The sequence below is a fragment of the Lemur catta genome, chromosome 2 (genome assembly GCF_020740605.2).
Source record: "Lemur catta isolate mLemCat1 chromosome 2, mLemCat1.pri, whole genome shotgun sequence".
In the NCBI taxonomy this organism is placed as follows: Eukaryota; Metazoa; Chordata; class Mammalia; order Primates; family Lemuridae; genus Lemur; species Lemur catta.
The window spans coordinates 67,069,540-67,090,183 of record NC_059129.1 but is presented as its reverse complement, the minus strand read 5'-3'; the positions used below and the strand labels follow the sequence as shown (position 1 = coordinate 67,090,183).

Genomic DNA, 20,644 nt, shown 5'->3' with positions numbered 1-20,644 from the left:
ATGATGTCTTTCTCCCCAAAACTCATAACACCAGTGTAACCATGAAAATGACATCAAAAAAACCTAATTTAAAGTATGGTGTTCAAAATATTTTACCAATACTCCTCAAAACAGTTAAGATTATTAAAAATAAGGAAGTATGCCCCAGGAGATTCTGGAACAGATAAAAAGGACACTAGGTAAAACTTAATGTTGTGTAGACTTTAGTAATAATAATATATCAATATTGTGTCATTAGTAATATTAATGTAAGATGTTAACAATAAGGGAAACTAGGCATGGACACTTTCTGTGCTACCCTTGCAACTCTTCTATAAATCAAAAATTATTGCAAAATAAAAAGTCTATTAAAAATTTTTAAAAATTAGCCCCTTCCAAAAAACAAAACAAAACAAAACACTATAGGGTATGTAGTTTTTTTCCTTTCCAGTGAAAATTTTAAAATATTAATATTGTTGATGAATAAGAGTGTAGACAAATGAGCATTTCATATAATGCTGGCAAATATCTAAATTGATGATGTATTTTGGAAGAACAATTTTTGATATCAAAAGAAAGACAATGAACACTTCAATTATTAACAAAATGAGTCCTGAGTTTGTCTCTTTTGCACATAAAGGAACATCACCAGTGAAGAATTCCTCTGAAAGAAAAAAAATAAATGTCATGGGTTTTTCTTTGTTATACAAATAGCAGGAAGTTCATAGTCTTAGAGGCAATTCAGTATTGAAGTTTTCATCTTGATAGTGCAAAATGAGTCCATCCATAAATCCATACACAGTTAAAATAGGTCCTGTTGTTTATTGGTCAGGAAAGAATCTTCAGTTAGGTCCAGTGGGGTCCCACACAGTGGAGTCACTAACATTTGGGATCATTTATTATTCATAGTTACCTAGCTTTGGCTAGGTAGAGCCAGTTGCAATAAAACACAAAATTTAGTTTTTATATCACCTAAGTAAGTATCTGTGTGTCTATCCAAATAAAACAGAGTGGCTAAATCTGGCCAGCTGATGAGTACAGATTATGTAAAAAGGAATTATGGAAATTTAGGAAATAATTAAAGGAAAATTATTAAAAACTTTCTGGTTTTAAATTCTACCTTTGCAATTTGCTAGTCCTGTAACCTTGGTAAAGTTACTTATTGTAAGTTTTCAGTAAATATCAGCTATCATAAAAATTATGATCTAATACTATATAATCTAATCCCTATTTATTAATTTATCCTTTTTCACCAGCTTCACCCAACTGTGCCCTCATGTATTATAATACATTTAAGCCATTTAAAACTACTTTCAGTTTCTGGATTAACCCATACTCTTTTTATTCTCTCCCTTGCATACACTTTTTGCTGTACTAGGAACGCATCTCTCTATATTCTGCTTATAGCATTTATCATATTATTGTGTCTGTTACTTGTCTATTTTCCCAAATAGTATGGGTGTTTCTTGAAAGTATACACAAAGTTTTATTTTTCTTTGTATTCTTAGCATTCACAAAAGATTTGCCATATTGCAGTCACTGGGTAAATGTGTAATAATTAATTGCTCATGAACATTGCACAATCAATGTTTGCAGATCCTCCATTGGTTCTCAAAGCATAGTAAGACAAATGACATCTAGTTGGTTTATATAAAATTATTCTTCTAAAATAACAATAAGAGAAAATATTATATAATCACCTGTGACCTATTGATTCTTTCCATATTTCTTCTTCCAATTATGGAGCATACCTTTCATGAAATGCCCCCAATTTCTCTATTCTAGGAGCCTCCTGCAGACCCTTGTTTTATTTTTTTTTCAAATTGTTCATTCGGGTTTGAGAAGACACATACATTAATATCATTTCCTGTATTAGTTCCCTAGGAATGACATAACAAATTTTTACAAACTTGGAAGCTTAAAGCTACAGAAATTTATTTGCTTGCTCATAGTTGTGGAGACCAGAAGCCTCTGACCTAGTCCCCCAGTTATCTCTTTCCACATTTCTTCTTTCAGTTTTGGAGCATACCTTTCATGAAGCACCCACATTTTTTCTATCCTAAGAGTATCCTAGAGATCTCTGTTTCATTTCTTTTCAAACTGTTAACTTGGATTTCAGCAGATACACACATTAATATTATTTCCTGTATTAATTTCCTAACATTGACATAACAAATCATCACAAACTTGGTAGCTTAAAGCAACAGAAATTTATTTGTTCACAGTTGTGGAGAGAAGAAATCCAAAATCAAGGTGCCAGCAAGGCCATGCTCCCTCTGAAGGTGCTAAGGAAGAATCCTACCTTTCCTCTTTGAGTACCTAGAGGCTCAAGGTATTCCTTGACATGGGGCTACATGACATCAATCCGTGCCTCCTTCTTCATATAGCCTTCTCCCTTGTGTGTCTCTGTGTCTCCTCTTCTTATAAGGACACTTGACACTGGATTTAGGGACCACCTATTTGATCCAGGATGACCTCATGTCAAGATAGTTAACTTAGATTGCAAAGACACTTTTTCCAAATAACATTACATTCACAGGTGCTGAGTGTCAGGACTTGGACATATTATTTGGGGGCCACAATTCAACCCATTATATCACCCTGAGACAGGCTCCCAGCTACATTGTTGTTGGAGCTCTGAAAACACATTTGAATAACAGAATCTCAAGGTGAAAGGTGATATTGTTCATGTGTATAATATATCAAAATATATTTTTTACTTTTCTTCTTTAGATGTCTTCCTGGATTTTCTGGTCAATTTTGTGAAATTAATATAAATGAGTGCTCTTCATCACCATGTCTACATGGCGCAAACTGTGAAGATCACATCAATGGATATGTTTGCAAATGTCAGCAAGGTAATTATTGAAAAATAATAATCAAGCATACTAAATATATATTATAATAATATATATGTTCATATAGATATATATGCATATGTGAGTATAATACAATTTTGACAATCCATTCCACCAATAGCGTTGTTGACTATCAATCAAGTTCCCACTGGGTAATTTCCCATGACATGGTAGAAGTCTGGCCTGGCACTTGTGCACTCATCATCTTTTATGTTTCCCAAAAATGTTACATTGTTGAATACCAACTCTCCATAAAGTTTCAGTTATGCAAGATGAATAAATTCTAGAGATCTGCTGTATAACATCATGGCTACAGTTAACAGTAATGTATTATACAGTTAAAAAATTTTGTTAAAAAGGCATATCTCATGTTAAATGTTCTAACTACAATTAAAATTATGAATTGACCACCATAAAAAATAGCTTTACCCCAAAAAATCTGTCAATGTGTCATAGCTTAGTTTAGATGTTAGCAATTCTAACCACATTGAGAGTTTTTTAGGAAAAGTTCCATGAACAAAAACTAAACTTTCCACCCTTCTGAGTGTCTCATAGCAATTTGCCTTCTCCCAAATGCCATGGAAACACACAAAGCCTGATTCATTTGGTTTACACGCATCCACTTCTCTCTGTTATCCAGAAAAAAAAAAAAAAAGAAAGAAAGAAAGAAAAAAGGAAAACAAAACATCCTTAAATAATGTTGGTAATTCTTTCTTAGATTGGTCAAAATCATGCCATTATCCTTATCTCACACAGTTCTAGAGAGAAAATTACCTTGACTAGGTATTCCTCTGTCTTTAATTTGGCTAAGCACTATGTAAATCATTGCCATTTTCTATTTCTATCAGTTTGTGAAAATTTTCCTTAAATTCACATCATGTTACCAATTATCAAAATTCTCTCATCTTCATCTAACAAAACTTCATGGTTGTAACTCTGGGTGACTCCTTCAGTATGCCATGAGGTTTATAATTTCATCTCTTTTCTTCCTTCCTTCATTTTTTCTTTCCTTTTTTTTTTTTTCCTTTTTCATTGGTACAAACAGAGTTGCATGCTCCTACACTATTCTGAACAGAACACAGTTTGAAAAACTAAATACTGGTTTCCTCACCAGATATTCTGGAAAACACACTGAAATTTAAACTGGATGTAAGTAGGCTAGAAGACATTCTAAATATTACTTAATTTTGTACTACCAAATCCTGGTGGAAAATTGGATCATAATGGGTCCTCAGAGAGTGTGCAGCACATACTAGAAAAGTTCAATTCATTTATGTTGCTGGCCAATGTCGTCTATTCACTGACTAGACACACACTGACTAGTGTCACAAGTGCGATGCTTGTACAGGGGGAGCACAGGTTAGATTTCAGACCTTACTCATCCTCTCTGCATGAGGTCTTCATGAAAGGAACAGTTACTTGAACATCATTTATGACAGTCCTGATCACAGAGTTCATCTTGTACCTACGTAGTGAATTAAATGGCTTAGTGAGCTCATTTCCAGTGAAGTATCAATACAGGTATTCAGACTGTTTTTGCAAAAATAAAAACACACTTACTTTTGCTTTAGCCTAAATAGTCCTATTTATAATCTTATCTAATATGTTTAACACTCAGTAAGTGAAACCAGGACTATACCATTGTGAGCAAATTGAAAGTGACAGGAAACAATTTTTGTATTTCAAATCTGAATGCTTCACCCAGAGTTGTTCTCAATCCCTGGGGCAGTCACTATGCCCAGATACTTTTTATACCCAGGAGGGGTGCAATGGTGTTTACACTGGGGATGATGCAAACTGCAGACGCACATTTTGCTCTTAAAGTGGCATAATTCATTTTGAAGCTGAAATGCTACATTGTCCTTGGGGCAAGGAAACAGAGAAACAAACACAGATAATATCTGCCACTAGTACTCACAGTTATTGTCAGAAATTGGACTTCTGTATTTAGAACAGGAGAGATACAGAATAATCTTTCTTTTTAATCAAGACCCAAGAAAAGTGAACTAATCTTTAATATGGAATAAATAAGTATATAGTATATTTTCATGAAGATTTAGATATAAAAATTAATTCTTCTATATATTCTAGATTTAGACTAAGAAAAAATAGTTTTATGTTATCCAATTACTAGATAATATATTAACTAGTAAGACCGAATTATTTTAGATCTAGATTTAATTTTATTTTATATTCCCAGAAGATTAGAAGCAAATCACTAGGGGCTGAGAGGGAAAATGAAATGAAAATAAGATACATAAATCTTTGAAATAGTGACTTTAATAAAGTAGAACTATTATAACTGCTATATTATAGAATGATAGTATTAAAACCAGTCACTGTTTCTATTAATAGTTGTATATATTGATATATTTAGAGATTTCATTTAGTCTTCAATTTAAAAATTACTTTTTTACAATGTGTCATCTAAGGTAATCTTTATTTTGTGCCTGGATTATTTGGCATCATTTTATTCTGTAAGCATTTATTTTCTATTATGTGTCAGATATTATATTAATACTATGAGCTTAACACTATAATAATGTTATTACTTTACCTGAATTGATAATGACAACTTTTGGTTTCTTATTTTTAACCACCAACCAGTATTTTCTAATATTTGGTTACCTTAGTACAAATGGACATCAAACCTACATTTTACATAAAATAAGGGAGTGAAGGAAGCATTAGTTATGTAGATAAGCCTGGGTAGAATGTGGAAGAACATCTGATTCTGTCTTGTCTCTAGTTCTGTTACCTGTAAGATAAATTTGTAATTCATTATTAGTGTGAAATTGAATAGGCTTTAGTTTTGGGTGCTAGACATAGGTACAATTTCCATGTCCTTGCTTATGGGAGGTTAGCAAAGGATTTCTTTAATGTATGATCTGTGGGGACAATTCTTCACAGGTACCTGAAGCTTTTACCTTCTCTTTTGCATAAGGAGTTGAGGGGCAGGTAGCCCTGAAACTTTGATTTTCTTTTTACACGCTGGGCATCCATTTCTGTGTAGTGTGGTTTTCTGTACTACAGAGGAAAAAAAAAATTTAAACTACAATTTCTAGACTTTCTTGAAGCTGATGTTGTGAATATAATTGGATTCCACCAATAATAAACATACCTGAAATCTGAAGGTTCTGGTGGATACCATTTCTAGATGTCTTAGCAATTTCTTCTGGTAAAGTAGGTCATGAAAATGTGTGATTTTTTTCTGTAGCAGATCTCAAATCAGCAGTCACTGATTTAGTGTGTAGGGGTGCTGAGTTGGCAGCTTCCTGGTAATCCAGTTTCCTTGGATTAGCACAATGGGTTCTTGAACTCAATAATTCTAATGGTGGCTTTTATATTTCTCACCTTTCTGATTCTGGCTAAGGGGGCATCTCCCGGAAAGTCGTATCTGTGGTTCTTGTAGTTACTCCTACTGCCCTCCCTTCTGATAATTTTGTAAGCATCTAATTCCATTATTGAGGGCCTTTTTGCTTAAATACTTAGAATGATTTCTGTTTCTCGTGCTGAACCCTGACTAACTTCTTTTCTATCTTAGTTTATTATTTTTGACTCAGATGTCCTTAATGTTTCCCTCAGCTTGACTAAGCTTTAGACATTCTTCTTCCTGATTGTAAACCCCTGACCTCCCTTTTCTTAGAACATTTACTTCAGAAAATTTGTAGTTGTAAATTCTTTCTATGTGCCTTTGAGATGTAAATTTTCTCCCAGCCTCTTGCCACTTTTACAAACCAGAAATATCTTTCTCAAGGATTTGGGAGTCATCTTTTTAAAATGTAGTACTGGAAGAAGATAGTGCTCCTACTTCCCAGTCTCTGTGGGAGGGTAGAAGCTAACTTCAGTAAGAGACAATTAGCAAACAATGTGGCTTAATCACATTGACCAACTTCCCCCTACACCAACATCCTCCAGTACTCATGCCAGCTCACCTCAGCTCAGCCCAGCATTTAAAAATTCTCCTGCTCCCATTTGTTTTAGTTGATTTCAAGTTCTCTACCCTATTGTAAACATACCTGTCTCCTATTGCAATACTGTTTTTTAATTATTTTTTTATTTCAGCATCTTACAGGGGTACAAATGTTTAGATTATGTATATTGCATTTGCCCCACCCGAGTCAGAGCTAGCATGTCCAATCCCCCAGACAGTGTGCATTGCACCCATTAGGTGGGTATATACCCATCCCCTCTACTCCTCTCCCACCTGCCCAACACCAGGTGAATGTTACTACTGTATGTGCATATAGTGTTGATCAGTTAATACCAATTTGATGGTGAGTACATGTGGTGCTTGTTTTTCCATTCTTGGGATACTTCACTTAGTAGAATGGGCTCCAGCTGTACCCAGGATAATACAAGAGGTGCTAGATCACCATTGTTTTTTGTGGCTGAGTAGTACTCCATGGTATACACATACCACATTTTATTAATCCACTTATGTATTGATGGGCACTTGGGTTGTTTCCACATCTTTGCTGCTGTGAATTGTGCTGCTATAAACATTCGAGTGCAGATGTCTTTTTTACAGAATGTCTTTTTTTCCTTTGGGTAGATGCCCAGTAATGAGATTGTTGAACCAAATAGTAATTCTACTTGTAGCTCTTTGAGGTATCTCCATATTGCTTTCCACAGAGGTTGTACTAGTTTGCAGTCCCACCAGCAATGTATGAATGTTTCTCTCTCAATGCATCCACGTCAACATTTATTGTTTTGGGACTTTTTAATAAAAGCCATTCTCACTAGAGTTAAGTGATCTCTCATTGTGGTTTTGATTTGCATTTTCCTGATGATTAGAGATGTTGAGCATTTTTTCATGTTTTTTGGCCATTAGTCTGTCTTCTTTTGAAAAGTTTCTGTTCATGTCCTTTGCCCACTTTTTAAGGGGATTCTTTGATTTTTTCTTACTGATTTTCCTGAGTTCTCTTTCTCTCTATATAGATTCTGGTTATCAGCCCCTACCTAGAGCTGCTGACAGAGACAATTTAGCCACCACCTAGAGGCAACCACAGGGAATAGGATCTTATCTTTTGGGGCCCTGCAACAGACTGATGGGCACTTGGACTGTGAGCTCCCTGCCCACCAGCCCTCCCTAGTGCTGCTTTCCTGGTGACTCCAGCAGATTGGGGGAAACCCTGAGACAGAGAGACATTGCTACAGCTTGAGCACCCTGTGGGTGACTTGGGACCAGCGTTCTTCTCCCTGGAAGGGCCCAGGGGACAGGCTTGCAGGCCAGATTCTGTACACCCAGACTTCAGTTGCATTGCCTGGAGGCACAGAATGGTTATTTGTGAACTAGTCTACTGAGCTGTGTGTCAGGGGCAAATCAGGGTGGATCCTAGGACTACAGGAGGGCTGGGCTCCCAGACCATCATTCTGGGCAGGGAACCTCTGGGCTCGCATTACAGTCAAAGGAGCTGGCTTGAGGTTCTGCCTGCTGGCAGAGGCTCAGAAGAAACCGCAGACTAGAGGAGGGTAGAAAGGAGTGAGGCCTGCTCCAGACGGCAGGTCTCAGACAGCCCCACACCCATATGCAAACTTTTTGTCTGAGTGGGGCCATTTCACACCCCCCTAACTTTGCCCAGAAGCAGAGAAGAGACCTTTGACCCCTGCTAGCAGCATTTGAGTGGCTTGAGGGAAGGCTCACCAAACCCAGCCCCACCCAGCCTCACTCCCCAACCTGCCCCTGCTGAGGTAGAGAATAAGGACACACCTAGAAGTCCCAGGGCCCCATGCACCACCTGAGACACTAGATTGCCTCTCCAGAGGAAGGAGAGCTGGTTACAGGACCCTAAAACAACATTGCAACTTGCTCCTCCCAGCAAGCGCCACCTACTGACAGGGATCAATTTGCATACTCTTTTACTACATCTACTGACCCATCCCTGAGGGTATGGTGGAATCTCACCCACAAGCACCACTTACTGGCTCAGAGACCAAAATGGGCATGTCATTATCTAAACAAAAATCCAAAGATAAGAAGTAACAGTTGCTCCCGATGGGAAGGAATCAGTGAAAGAACTCTAGAAGTGTGAAAAATCAAACAGAAAGGACACCCCCAAAGGGGAACATCAGCTCTCTAGCAATGGATATCAACCAAATTCAGAACACTAAAATGATGGAAAAAGAATTTCAAACATGGATTGTAAGAAAACTCAATGATGTGCAAGAGAAAATGGATACCCAACACAAAGAAACCACAAAAAAAAATTCAGGACTTGGAAGGAAAATTTACTAAAGAAATTGAAATATTAAAGAAAAATCAAACAAAACTTCTAGAAATAAAGAATTTATTCAAGGAATTACAAAACAGAGTGGAAAGCCTCAAGTATAGGGTAGATCAAACAGAATAAAGAATCTCAGGGATTGAAGATAACACTTTTCAATTAAATAAGTCAGTTGCAGAGATAGAGCAGAGAAATAAGAAAAAAGAACAAGGCCTACAAGAAATGTGGGATTATATGAAGAGGCCTAACGTGAGAATCATAGGCATCCCTGAGAGTGAAGAAGAAAATACACAAGGGTTTGATAAACTATTTGAGGATGTAATGAAGGAATATTTCCCTGGCCTTGCAATACTCTTGAATAAAATCTTTCTTGTCTGTTTAACTGGTCCAACATAATTTTTTTTTTCACAATGCCCTTCTCTTCTTATAATTTAAAGTTTTGTCATGTCCTTCATAGTATTAGAACCAAAAGAATAAGTATGTTATTATGTTTACTTTTTTAAAATATATTTTGAAATATTCAACCAAAAAATATATAATATATATAAAATATAATATATAATAAATGTGTATATACCCCATTTGCCTTGAGAAATACAATATTAGCATAATTCTAGCTTCCTTGTATCCCTTCCAGAGTATCTCCACAACCTGCAGTAACTATTCTGAATTTTTATATTCAACATTCCCTCAGTATTCCTTAGAGTTTAATTATATATGTATGTATTTCTAAGCAATGTTATTAAATTTTGTATGTATTTGACTTGTAGAAGAACACTTACCAGGATGTAAGTATTTTCACGGAATATGCTTTTATGCTCAACAATATGTTTGTGAGATTCAACTACTACTGGTCATAGAGGCTTTTTATAAGCCCTGCAAAAATGTTTTTTCTATATCTCTTTTTATAGCCTCCTTAGTAGAGATCCCTACTGAATCAGCTCAGTACATGAAAGAGCATTGCAAAGTGGAAAGAGTCTTGGACAAAGATTTGATAAATTTAGTCTTTTGGCAGCTACTTCTAAGACTGATGTGGACATTGCCAAGTCTTTTAAACTCAGGCCTTATTTTTTTCTTGTAATGCAGTATTGCAATAAATCATTTCTAAGCACCCCAGAATACATATTTAATTGTTCTGTTGTAATTTATCAGGGAAGAACAATGATAATATATTGCAAAGTAGGAACAAGAATAAAACTTTGCATTTCTCAATAGCCAGGGTTCAGAGTACATGCTGTTGGATAATACATAGAAAAATTAAGAAAAGTTTAAAAGTTGCAATTATAGCAGGTGTGGTCAGTAAGCAGTGAGAGCTGCCTCAAAAGACCTATTGTCCCTGTGTAGAATGGTATGTTTAGGTTGACATAATGTTGTGGCTAACATGTAAAATATTAAAATTTATTATAAATAATTGCCTGCTCAAAAATAATCAATGGTTTCAAAAACTATTCCCGATATGTACCCAGTAAACCATAGCTAAGATGTTATCTTGTGGAGACTTTAGCGATATTGGTGTCTGGGTTGATGATGAAAGTGATGAACTGATAGCAAAAGCCAACCAAAATACACACACTCAAATAATATTTTGGGTGTAAAATTAGATTATTATGTTTAAGGAGAATTCTTACAACTGAACATAGACACAGTATTTATATTCTATGGAATCACAATGCAAGAAATACCAACTGCAAAATACTACAAGTATTACAAGAAAATGTACATCTAGATATCTGCAGTAGTTAAGAGTTGAATTTAGGATTCATACTAAGTGGAATTATAGAGTATCTTTATTCTATTGCCTTCCATGTATTTATCCCAAGGTAAAATAAGTAAAAACATTTAAATATGTAATATTGAATGGGACCATGGATAAGAGCTGAGATGTTATCTTACATGCACTTGCTTTCATTTATACATAACTGTGTGATTTTAGAGCAAATTATTTATGTTCTCTGAGTTTAATTTTCTCATGTACTAAATAGATACAGTAATAATAGCTACCTGGTAAAATGATCATGAAGATAAACTGAGATAATTTGTATAAAACACCTAGTACAAATATAGCAAATATTAAGAGCCAGTAAGTATAAGCTATTATTATTACTATTATCATTATTATTATCATTAAAAATTGAATTTCTTTTTTTTTTTTTTTTTTTTATTTTGAGACAGAGTGTCACTTTGTTGCCCTGGCTAGAGTGAGTGCCGTGGCATCAGCCTATCTCACAGCAACCTCAAATTCCTGGGCTTAAGCAATCCTACTGCCTCAGCCTCCCGAGTAGCTGGGATTACAGGCATGTGCCACCATGCCTGGCTAATTTTTTCTATATATATTTTAGTTGGCCAGCTAATTTGTTTCTATTTTTAGTAGAGACGGGGGTCTCGCTCTTGCTGAGGCTGGTCTCGAACTCCTGACCTTGAGCGATCCACCCGCCTTGGCCTCCCAGAGTGCTAGGATTACAGGTGTGAGCCACCGCGCCTGGCCTAAAAATTGAATTTCTACTTTGAAATTTTATTTAACAGGATGGTCTGGACACCACTGTGAGGACAAACTTGATGAATGTATTCTCAACTCATGTGCTCATGGAATGTGCATGGAAAATGAACTGGGCTTGACTTGTTTATGCATATCTGGATTTATGGTAAGAATTATTGGTGGTGGTTGTTGTAGTATTTTTTCCATTGTCTTTGAAATGCAGTAAATAACAGAATATTACATGGTTCAAAATAAGGTTGGAGAAGTTAATTGTCAGGGCTTCTTTCCTTCTCTGTCTGGATATACTGCACTTTTCTCAGCATTTCCTTTACCCTTCTTGTCCATCCATCACTTGCATCCTCAGCCCTTCCTTTCAGGAGGAAAACATTCTGATAAATTGATCCACACTAAGGTGCAAGTGACTTAATGTATTGTCCTTTAATGTCTTAATGCATTTGGAAGGAGCATGCCAGTGGAGGAATTACTTAATACTGTCAGGGTCTTGGCAGAACTTTTCTCTTGCCCAAGGACATAGTACTACTTCCAGGGTTGGATTACAGTATTGTATGTTCAAGGAGAATGAATCTGCCTCCTCAGCAAATTTGAACTGTCCTAAAGTACATTAACACTAAAATAGACTTCCCTTATTAAAAATGTCTTTATTAAAATATATCTTTTGACCACAATATTTTATTAAAACTTACTGCAGCACATGAATATAGTAAATATAGTAAGGGAACAGCAATTGACAAGACTGTGTTATCAGGAAGTTTAAATGTATCTTTATAAATATCATTGATAGATTGACTAGTCTTAACTGAGGTTAAGGCTAAATAATTAGAGAGGAGGTATAGTCAGGTGCTCCAGTGCAAGATTAAGGAATCAGACTTCAAGGGCCTGGCCAGTATTTAGGGGATATGCACAGTGTGAATAGAAATGTGAATGGAGCTACAAACTCCTCAGAGCTGGAAGATCAGAACAGAAGGAAAATACTAAAAGCAGGAGTTTCTGGAAGAAGTTAAGGAATGGAACAGAAAAATGGTCAATAACTGTCACCAAACAAAAGAATTTGAGAAAGCAATTAGAGAAGAGCCTGGACTTAAGAGAGATGTTCTTCACTCTTAAGGGTATCCTTTCTCTGAGAATCCTCCAATTCCAGCCTTGCCCTGGGAAAAGGATTTTCTTTTAGTAATCCCAATGGATGGATCTTTGTTGAAGAATTTCAGATACTCTAATACCTTAGTGTGGAAGGAATTTGGTGCCAAGAAGTTAGTTTTCTGACACCTCAGATTATACCAATAAGGCCTTCCTCGTGTCAATGGAAAAGAACACAAATTCTATAAAATACTTTAAAGAGGTTTATTCTGAGCCGAAAATGTACAACTATGGCCCAGGGAGCCAAGCCCAAGAAGCCTTGAGCAAGTGGTCTCACCATGTTTAGGTTAGAGTTTGTTTTTATATATTTCAGGGAGACAGGAATTACATGTAAAGTCATAAATCAATACATGGAAGGTATACATTGGTTTGGCTCAAAAAAGAAGGAAATTTTGAAGCAGGGTATTACAGGTCATAGGTGGATTTAAAGATTTTTTGATTTGTAATTGGTTAAAGAAATGAAGCTTTGTCTGAAGGCTTTGAATGTTTTAAATTAAGATAAGGAACTCTATTAATCAGAGACAAGCCACTAGACATATACTAAGACTCAAGTGATCTGCTAAGTAATAAATTAATGACCTGTAGGTGTGGTTTAAGCTTTGTCTTGAAAAGCCTTAAGCCTATTAATGAGTTACAAAGGATTTCTCCAAGAAGGAAAGGGGGCATGAGGAGGCATGTCTGATCTCCCTTCTCATGGCCAGCAGCTCAGCTTTAGGGTATGTCTCGGGTCTTCTTGGCCAAGAGGGGGGGTCTATTCAGTCAGCTGGGGGGCTTAAGATTTTATATTAATTCACACTCAAAAAGTCAATAGACAAGGTCAATATATGTAACCTAAACTTTTGTACCCCCATAATATGCTGAAATAAAAAAAAAAAAAAGTTAAGATGATCTTAAAAAAAGAAGTCAATAGAAAGAGAAAAATACTAGCTATGTCTTTTGGTTAACTATATTCTTCTGACATTGCAGGCTCATATTTGGAAATCTAAATAACTTAGAAAACAAATGCTCATTTTATAGATGATATGTTTTAATAAACACAAAGAATTTACTACCAAATACCCCTAAAATTCCTTTAATTAATCCCTTGATGTATATCTTTGCACATTTGAAATATGAATCTCTTAATACTTGAGCTCTCCCTTTTAATATAAAAAAACCAAGTCTGAAAGATATGTACATTAGTGTATGTTAAAAATATAAACATCTTGAAAAAATAATATAGTTTTATAAAACCACATGTCCTCTAAATAGAAGAATATCATGCATCTATATTTTAGTAAGGCATTTACTAAATTAATTTCAGGTGACTATTCCTATAACCACTCTTTGAAGTATTTGAAAACCAAAATGAAACTGCAAAACTAACCATAGTAAGAGATAGTGTCTGTGTAAAGTGCTACAAAGAGATAAGGATGATTCAACTTTTGCTAATGCATTAGTTATCCTCTAAACTGACTAGCTAAAGCTAGAGGAAATTTGGTTTATTGAAAAAGCATTTAACATTAAAATTGTTACCAAAAGTTCAGCACTTGTCCCTGAGGCTGCATCAGAAAAATGAGGACAAGTGGTTTGAGGAGAAGGAAAGGGAAGTTTATTAATTTGCAAGCAAATGAGGGGAATGGCAGACTCCTGTCTTAAAGTACCATTGTCTTATCTATAATAAGAAATGCAGGGCTTTTAAAAGGAGTTTTCAGCTTGGGGCTATTGCTGTTTAACTATAGTTTATGGTCTTGATGAACCCAATCTCCGAGGAAGGCCATCTCACAACCTCTGCCCAGACAGTTCTATTAAAACATTTCCTGTGGTACAAAGCAACAAAGAACATTTCCCTGCCCTTCTGACTACTGGCCTCAGGAAGCGATGCAGGTTTTAATTCCCAGAAAGAGTAGGGTTGTTTTAAAGAGACAGCTTGTAAATCATTGTACCCTTTTTCAGGCCATTCTCTCTGTTACCAAATGTTGTTCATGTCAATGCTGTAGCAGTATATAGGCATTCTAAATTAGATATTCTAAAGATATACTTTTGAAAATAGGATGTAAATTATCAATTGGAATAGAAAGTAAAATAACTTGCTGAAATGTGAAGAAATTAAAGAAAATGTTCTAAGTGAGTGATAAAAATACTAGTATAAAGTTAAATTTATGAATATTGAAATACAATGATAGAACAACAAATCTATTTTGACAACAAGTGTGGCAAATGCATAAAATCATTGGAAAATTGCTTTTTAGATTCATTTTCTCCCTCCCTGACTAATCCTGAGTGGAAATGGGATAAAAATATTAATAATAAGAATCACAATCACAGAGACATATCAAACTACATTGGTACCCTCCATCCTTTATAAAGTATGTAATTCACAGAATAGTATCAAAATTGTCTTAAGAAATGAAGTAGTTATAAGGATCAGAAGAAAAGTAAATTGATGTGTATTAGTATTAAAAATAAAATGTGCGCATAGTATTGGTGAATGTGAAAACAATGGGCATAGTAGAGAGTTAGCAACTTATAGAGGGTAAGTCATAGCAGTCTAGCACCAAAATACATGAGAATAGACTAAACATTACATCAATTATCACAACACATTCTAGTACAACATTTGCTTATTTATCTGTCCACTCTGATAGACTGTGAGTTCCTGACGGGCAGGGATAATGTTGAAAATTATACTATTACTAAGAACACAGAGCTCAATTCAGATGATCCCTGATTTATGATATTTTGATTTTGAAATTGTGTAAAAGTGATATGTATTCAGTGGAAACCTTAGTTCATATATCCATACAACTATTCTGTGTTTTACTTTCAGTACAGCATTCAATAAGTTATATGATATACTCAACACTTCATTATAAAATAAATTTTGTGTTGGGTGATTCTGCCCACCGCAAACTAAGTGTTCTGGGTATGTTTAAGCTAGGCTAGGCTAAACTGTCATGCTCAGTAGGTTAGGTGTAATAAATGGTTTTCAACATAATGATATTTTTAATTTGTAATGGGTTATTGGGATGTAACCCCATAAGTCAAGTAGCATCTGTATGTCTTTTGATTTTATTCATCATTGTTAAGATTGTTTTATGAGAACTTTCAGCATATTAATAATAGTTGTTTTAAATTCCCAGCCTGATAATTGTAAAATCTCTATCATATCTAGATCTAATTTTGGTACTGGCTCTGTCTCTTCAAACTGTCTTGTGTTTTCTGTTTTTTTGGGGTTTTTTTTTTTTTTTTTGGTTTTTGGCCTTGTAATTTTATATTTAAAGCCAGACATTAAATACTGGGTAAAGGGAACTGAGATACATAGGCTTATAACATGAGATTGTATGATTATCTGGCTAGGACTCAAACTGTGTTTGCTATTTGCTGTAGCTATAGGTGTCAGAAGCTAAAATTCCCTTATAGTCTTACGTTCATCTCCTCTGTTGTATTTAAGTTTCATTAGGAAATTCTTCTTAAACAAAATCTGAAATGTGCAGTTCTTTCAGCTGTAATCGCCTATTATTATAAAGGAGCAATATTGATGTGGTAGTAAGCCATGTGGGACAATAAGCTTTCAATGGTCCTATGATGAGGTCTCAGTTTTTTAGTGAGCCTGTGCCTCTGGGCTATGAGCTTCATGTGTGCTTCTCAGCACCCTATCCCCTTAGATAAGACTGGAAATCTACAGCGACTGGAGTATTTCCCTTCCCCTGGTATTTCCCTTCCCCCACATGGAAGGCTACAGGAGCCTAGAGTTGGGTATTTTCCTTCCTCCAGGTCAATTAGCCTCTGGTTAAATAGTTTCACCTGAGTCCAAGCCTTGTTAAGCAGAACAGAATGCTGTGGGAGTCTTTCACAATGACTCTTCTCTCTTTTCCATGCCGCCAGCACAGGGGATTTTTCTCCAAACTTCACTGTGAGAACCTGCTAGTACTCCTGGAGGTAAAATTCATGAAAGGGTGAGGGATTCCCTAGGACTGGGCTCCCCTGGAGGTTTTAACTCTCAAGCTTGTCTACACTTAGCCTCCGGGATTTAATCAATTACAGTTTGTTTTCCTACCCTGATACTGATTCCGACAGTGGTTTCTCCTTTGAGTTTCTGCTCTAGTAAGCTATAATTCTCCGTATCTGCCTGTCTCTCCAATGTTTGGGGCAGTGGTTTTCCCTGTTGTTGGGTTGTAGTCTGTCCTCAGTCCTTGGCATGTTCATGTCCTAAGAATTACCAGACACACCAAAAGCAAGGCAAGCATGAAACAAAGTTTATTGAGGAAGAACAAGATAGGATTGTAGAGCAAGAGCAAGATATGTTTGCCACAGATGATAAATGGACCCCGTGTCATAACAAAAGTGCTTGGTTATGGTCTGGGGTCTTGTTTTATAGTGTCTGGATTGGGCCCTCCTCGTAGTTCAGACATCAACGTTGAACCACTTTGATGGACATTTGGGAGTTATATAACCTGAGTCTTACTGAGCATGCAGATCTCCCATGAGCCTGTCTGAAAGTCCATTTGGGGGGTGAACCGCAATGTAGATTTAAGCTAATGACATGATAATTAGTCTTAGGTTGTTCTAGATCACCTTCCAGACCTTATTGTACCTCTGCATTCTTTTGCAGTTGTCACACTACCTTTTGAGTGGCAGATTGGTAGGACATTTCCTTCTCCCCCAGGTGTGGCAGTTGCTCGGGGCACTCGCCTTTGTCCCCAGGAGGGGCTGGAGATCCTCACTGTCTACCTAACACTATGACCCCAATTCTCTGAAAGACCAAAGAAGAATTGATTTTTGGTTCTTTTTTTTTCTTGTTATGAAGGTGGGATGATGACTTCCCAATTTCTTACTTGCCAGATTAAAACCCAGAAGTCTTGTGGTTGTTTAAAGAATGAAAGAACCTATGAATATATTTATTAATAATAAGAAAAATAAATGAATTTTCTTTCATTTTTATAATTCAATGTGTCTTTTAAAAAACATGTTTTTTATTATAATTAGGCTTCTTAGGTTTCTCTCTTTGAATATTTTCCAGGGTTGCTAGAAGCCCTCATGGACTTGTTTAAAGGTCATTAATTTGGCTGACTGACAAGAGTCTCTGTTAACATGTAAAAATCAAGATATATATAAATTGTCTTACACATGTACTCTAAGTATACCAGCTGATACAGTAGCACATGCAATCTGTGTAAAAACATTAAAATATTTCAAATTACTGGGAATATGCAAATATTGAATTTGTGATTTCACATGAAACAACAAAATGTAATTCAAAACATTAAGTCTTTTGCCTAAACAATTTGTAGCAATTCTCTTCACATTAAGTCCATTTATGTCGCTTCAACATCCTTCTTCACATAGATCTTCAAAAAAAAAATGCCACTGTCTTTTTATATTCCTTTTATTTAAGCCATTTTAAAAGCTCTCACTAATTAGATCATCATATAAAAATGTTAATTCGGGTACATGTTTATGGAATTAGAGAGGATTAATGTTACTACAATTATTTTTTGTTTTACAATGAAGAGTAACTTAGAAAGTAAACAGCCCCTGCTGGATAGGGGACTGGAAAGCTATTTTTTCTTTATTTCTGAGAATTAATTTTTGGTAGATAACATTAAAGACCTGAACTCTCAGATTTTTCTCAATGTTTAGAGCTCTGACTATCTCTGACAAGCTGATAATTACTGCAGATTATTCTTTTTATCAGATCCAATTGCAAAAGCGAATCCAAACAAGATTAAAGTCCTTATGGTTTTCTGAAATTCAAATGCTTGGTAAAAGAATTTAAGTGACAGAACACAATTTTTTTTAATGTCCTAGACTTGCTAAATAATTCAAGACAAATGATCATCCTCTTTTTAATTTGACCAGAACTGCTCATTTCTTCCTCAGTAAATGAAATGCTACCAAACAAGATTAATCCATACATTAACCAATGACTGTCAAAAGATCAGCTTTTTGCATTTTCCAAATGATGGAGATCAATAAAAGTATTAACTGCAGTCTTTAAATTAAAACACTGATTATCATATAGTGTGGAAGCTGCATTTGTATTAAACAAAATTTTAAAAAAGGAGAAACTATTACCTGAATGAGAAAACAATGTTCTGCGTTCTATAGCAGTACAGTCTATTTGCAGTTTCTGAATTTTAAATGTCATCTTCCAAATAGACCTAAGATGCAAGACACAGAATAATAAGATAGACCATTTGACTTGATATTTGTCTATAGTTCTGGTGTTTATTTTCTTATGATGCAAAGTCATCATTATTAATAAATATTTGTTATGTATTTACTGTGTTCAAGGTGCTATGATTCATCCTATTAACAGTTAAAGTTTATTTTCACTTTATAGAAAATAAAGAAGCAAAAGTGCAATTCTTCAACAAACTCATAATTCTCTTAAAAGTAGGAAGGATTTTGTGCTTTTGACATTTATTCATATTTGATTTCAAGTTCCTGATATTTTAGATCAGTCAAAATACATGCTTTGTATACTCACTAAAGCAAAGTATCTAGAAAACTTATAAAGAAATACAGGAACACACATTTTTCTTACATTCAGATTAAGAAATAGAGGACAGGCTCACATCCTCTTGAATGCATAAAAAAACAGCAATAGTGCTCCTTTTCAGGTGAAATTTGATACCTTGCTTTAGTATATATTGAACAAGATTGTTTTCAGACCCTGAAAATAATATAAAACTTAATTGGTTTCAGTATCTCACCAAAGAGACCATTCAGCTATGTGGAGGGGACAAATAATGTATGGGATAATAAGGAAGTCAGCAATGGGATCAAAATGCAGGAAACTGTGTGATGAAGGAAATGAAAACATTAACTGGGACACTGTTTTGATACTAATATTAAAAAAATAATAAGGCAATTGGCAAACCCTGAATAAGTCATCATTAGGAGAGTTTTCTCAAGGGGCAATAGATAATGGGGTCCTCCTAAAGATTAGAAAGGTCTCCCTAAAAGTGCTAAAACCTAATCTGCACCTCATGGTGGAAGCCCACCCTGAGGGTTTGCTCAGTACTGCTAATAAGAATGCTTTAGCATATTTATATATGCTTACCATATTTGTATGTGGTAGTCATTAGAAAAAAGGCTCAATCTGCTTCTCAGGACCAGTTTTACCCCAAACAAGAGAGATTGTGTTCTAAGCATTTCTAAGTAACACAGTGACAACATTTTGTAAACTAAAGGATGTAAGGGTTTTGGAGGAGGAGGAAAAGGTCCAAACTGGAATGAAAACATATATTTTAACAATGCAAATAAGTTTTCTGTATTAAATAAATATAGTTGATGGTGGGAAAAATGTAGTTTAATATTTTCAGAAGTAGAAGATTGAAAATAACAAATTGCCTTCCTTACATTTTATATAACAGGCATGGCACAGATATAATGTGCAAGATAATCTATATATCTCAGAACAGTAGTTTTGATTGTTTTTTTAAACTTTTTAAAGGAGAGAGAGAAAGGGGGGTAGAGAGAGAGAGAGATGGTGTGGCATCCCAAAGAAAGAGAAGGGAGATGCCAGCCAGTAGTTTTGATTATTAAATGGAGTATAATAGAATTATGACTACCATATAGACCTATTTAGATATTAAAGGTAGCAATTTTCCACATTTCATCTTTGTGAAACATGTCTGGTGGGAAAATGTATTTGGTAGAAACTTAGAATATACTTGGTGTTGTATATTGACTCAAAGGAGAATAGGTTGTAGGGGCCAAGGGACAAGTTCCCCTCTGCTCTCTGAAGGTTCACTGAAAAATCAACTCACAAAAGGTAGATTAATTAGAGAAAAAGTATATAGAATTATTTAATGTGTACACATGGAAACCTTCAGAATGAAAACCCAAAGATTCAGGGGTAATTGTCCATTTTTATGCTTAGGTTCAACAAAGTATGGACAGCCATGTAAAAGTATGATTGGACAACAGGAGTATGAACTAATGCTAACAGATTGAGTAGG

At 35.2% G+C, this 20,644-nt stretch overlaps 1 protein-coding gene across 1 annotated transcript in view; it reads left to right on the top strand.

Moving 5' to 3' along the window:
- The window catches only part of EYS (eyes shut homolog), a 1,451,515-nt gene that overhangs the window by 719,500 nt on the left and 711,371 nt on the right, over nucleotides 1–20,644 (top strand). Inside the window, 2 exon segments of the mRNA XM_045543805.1 lie at nucleotides 2,713–2,837; nucleotides 11,588–11,706. Coding sequence (XP_045399761.1) covers nucleotides 2,713–2,837; nucleotides 11,588–11,706 — 244 coding nt within the window.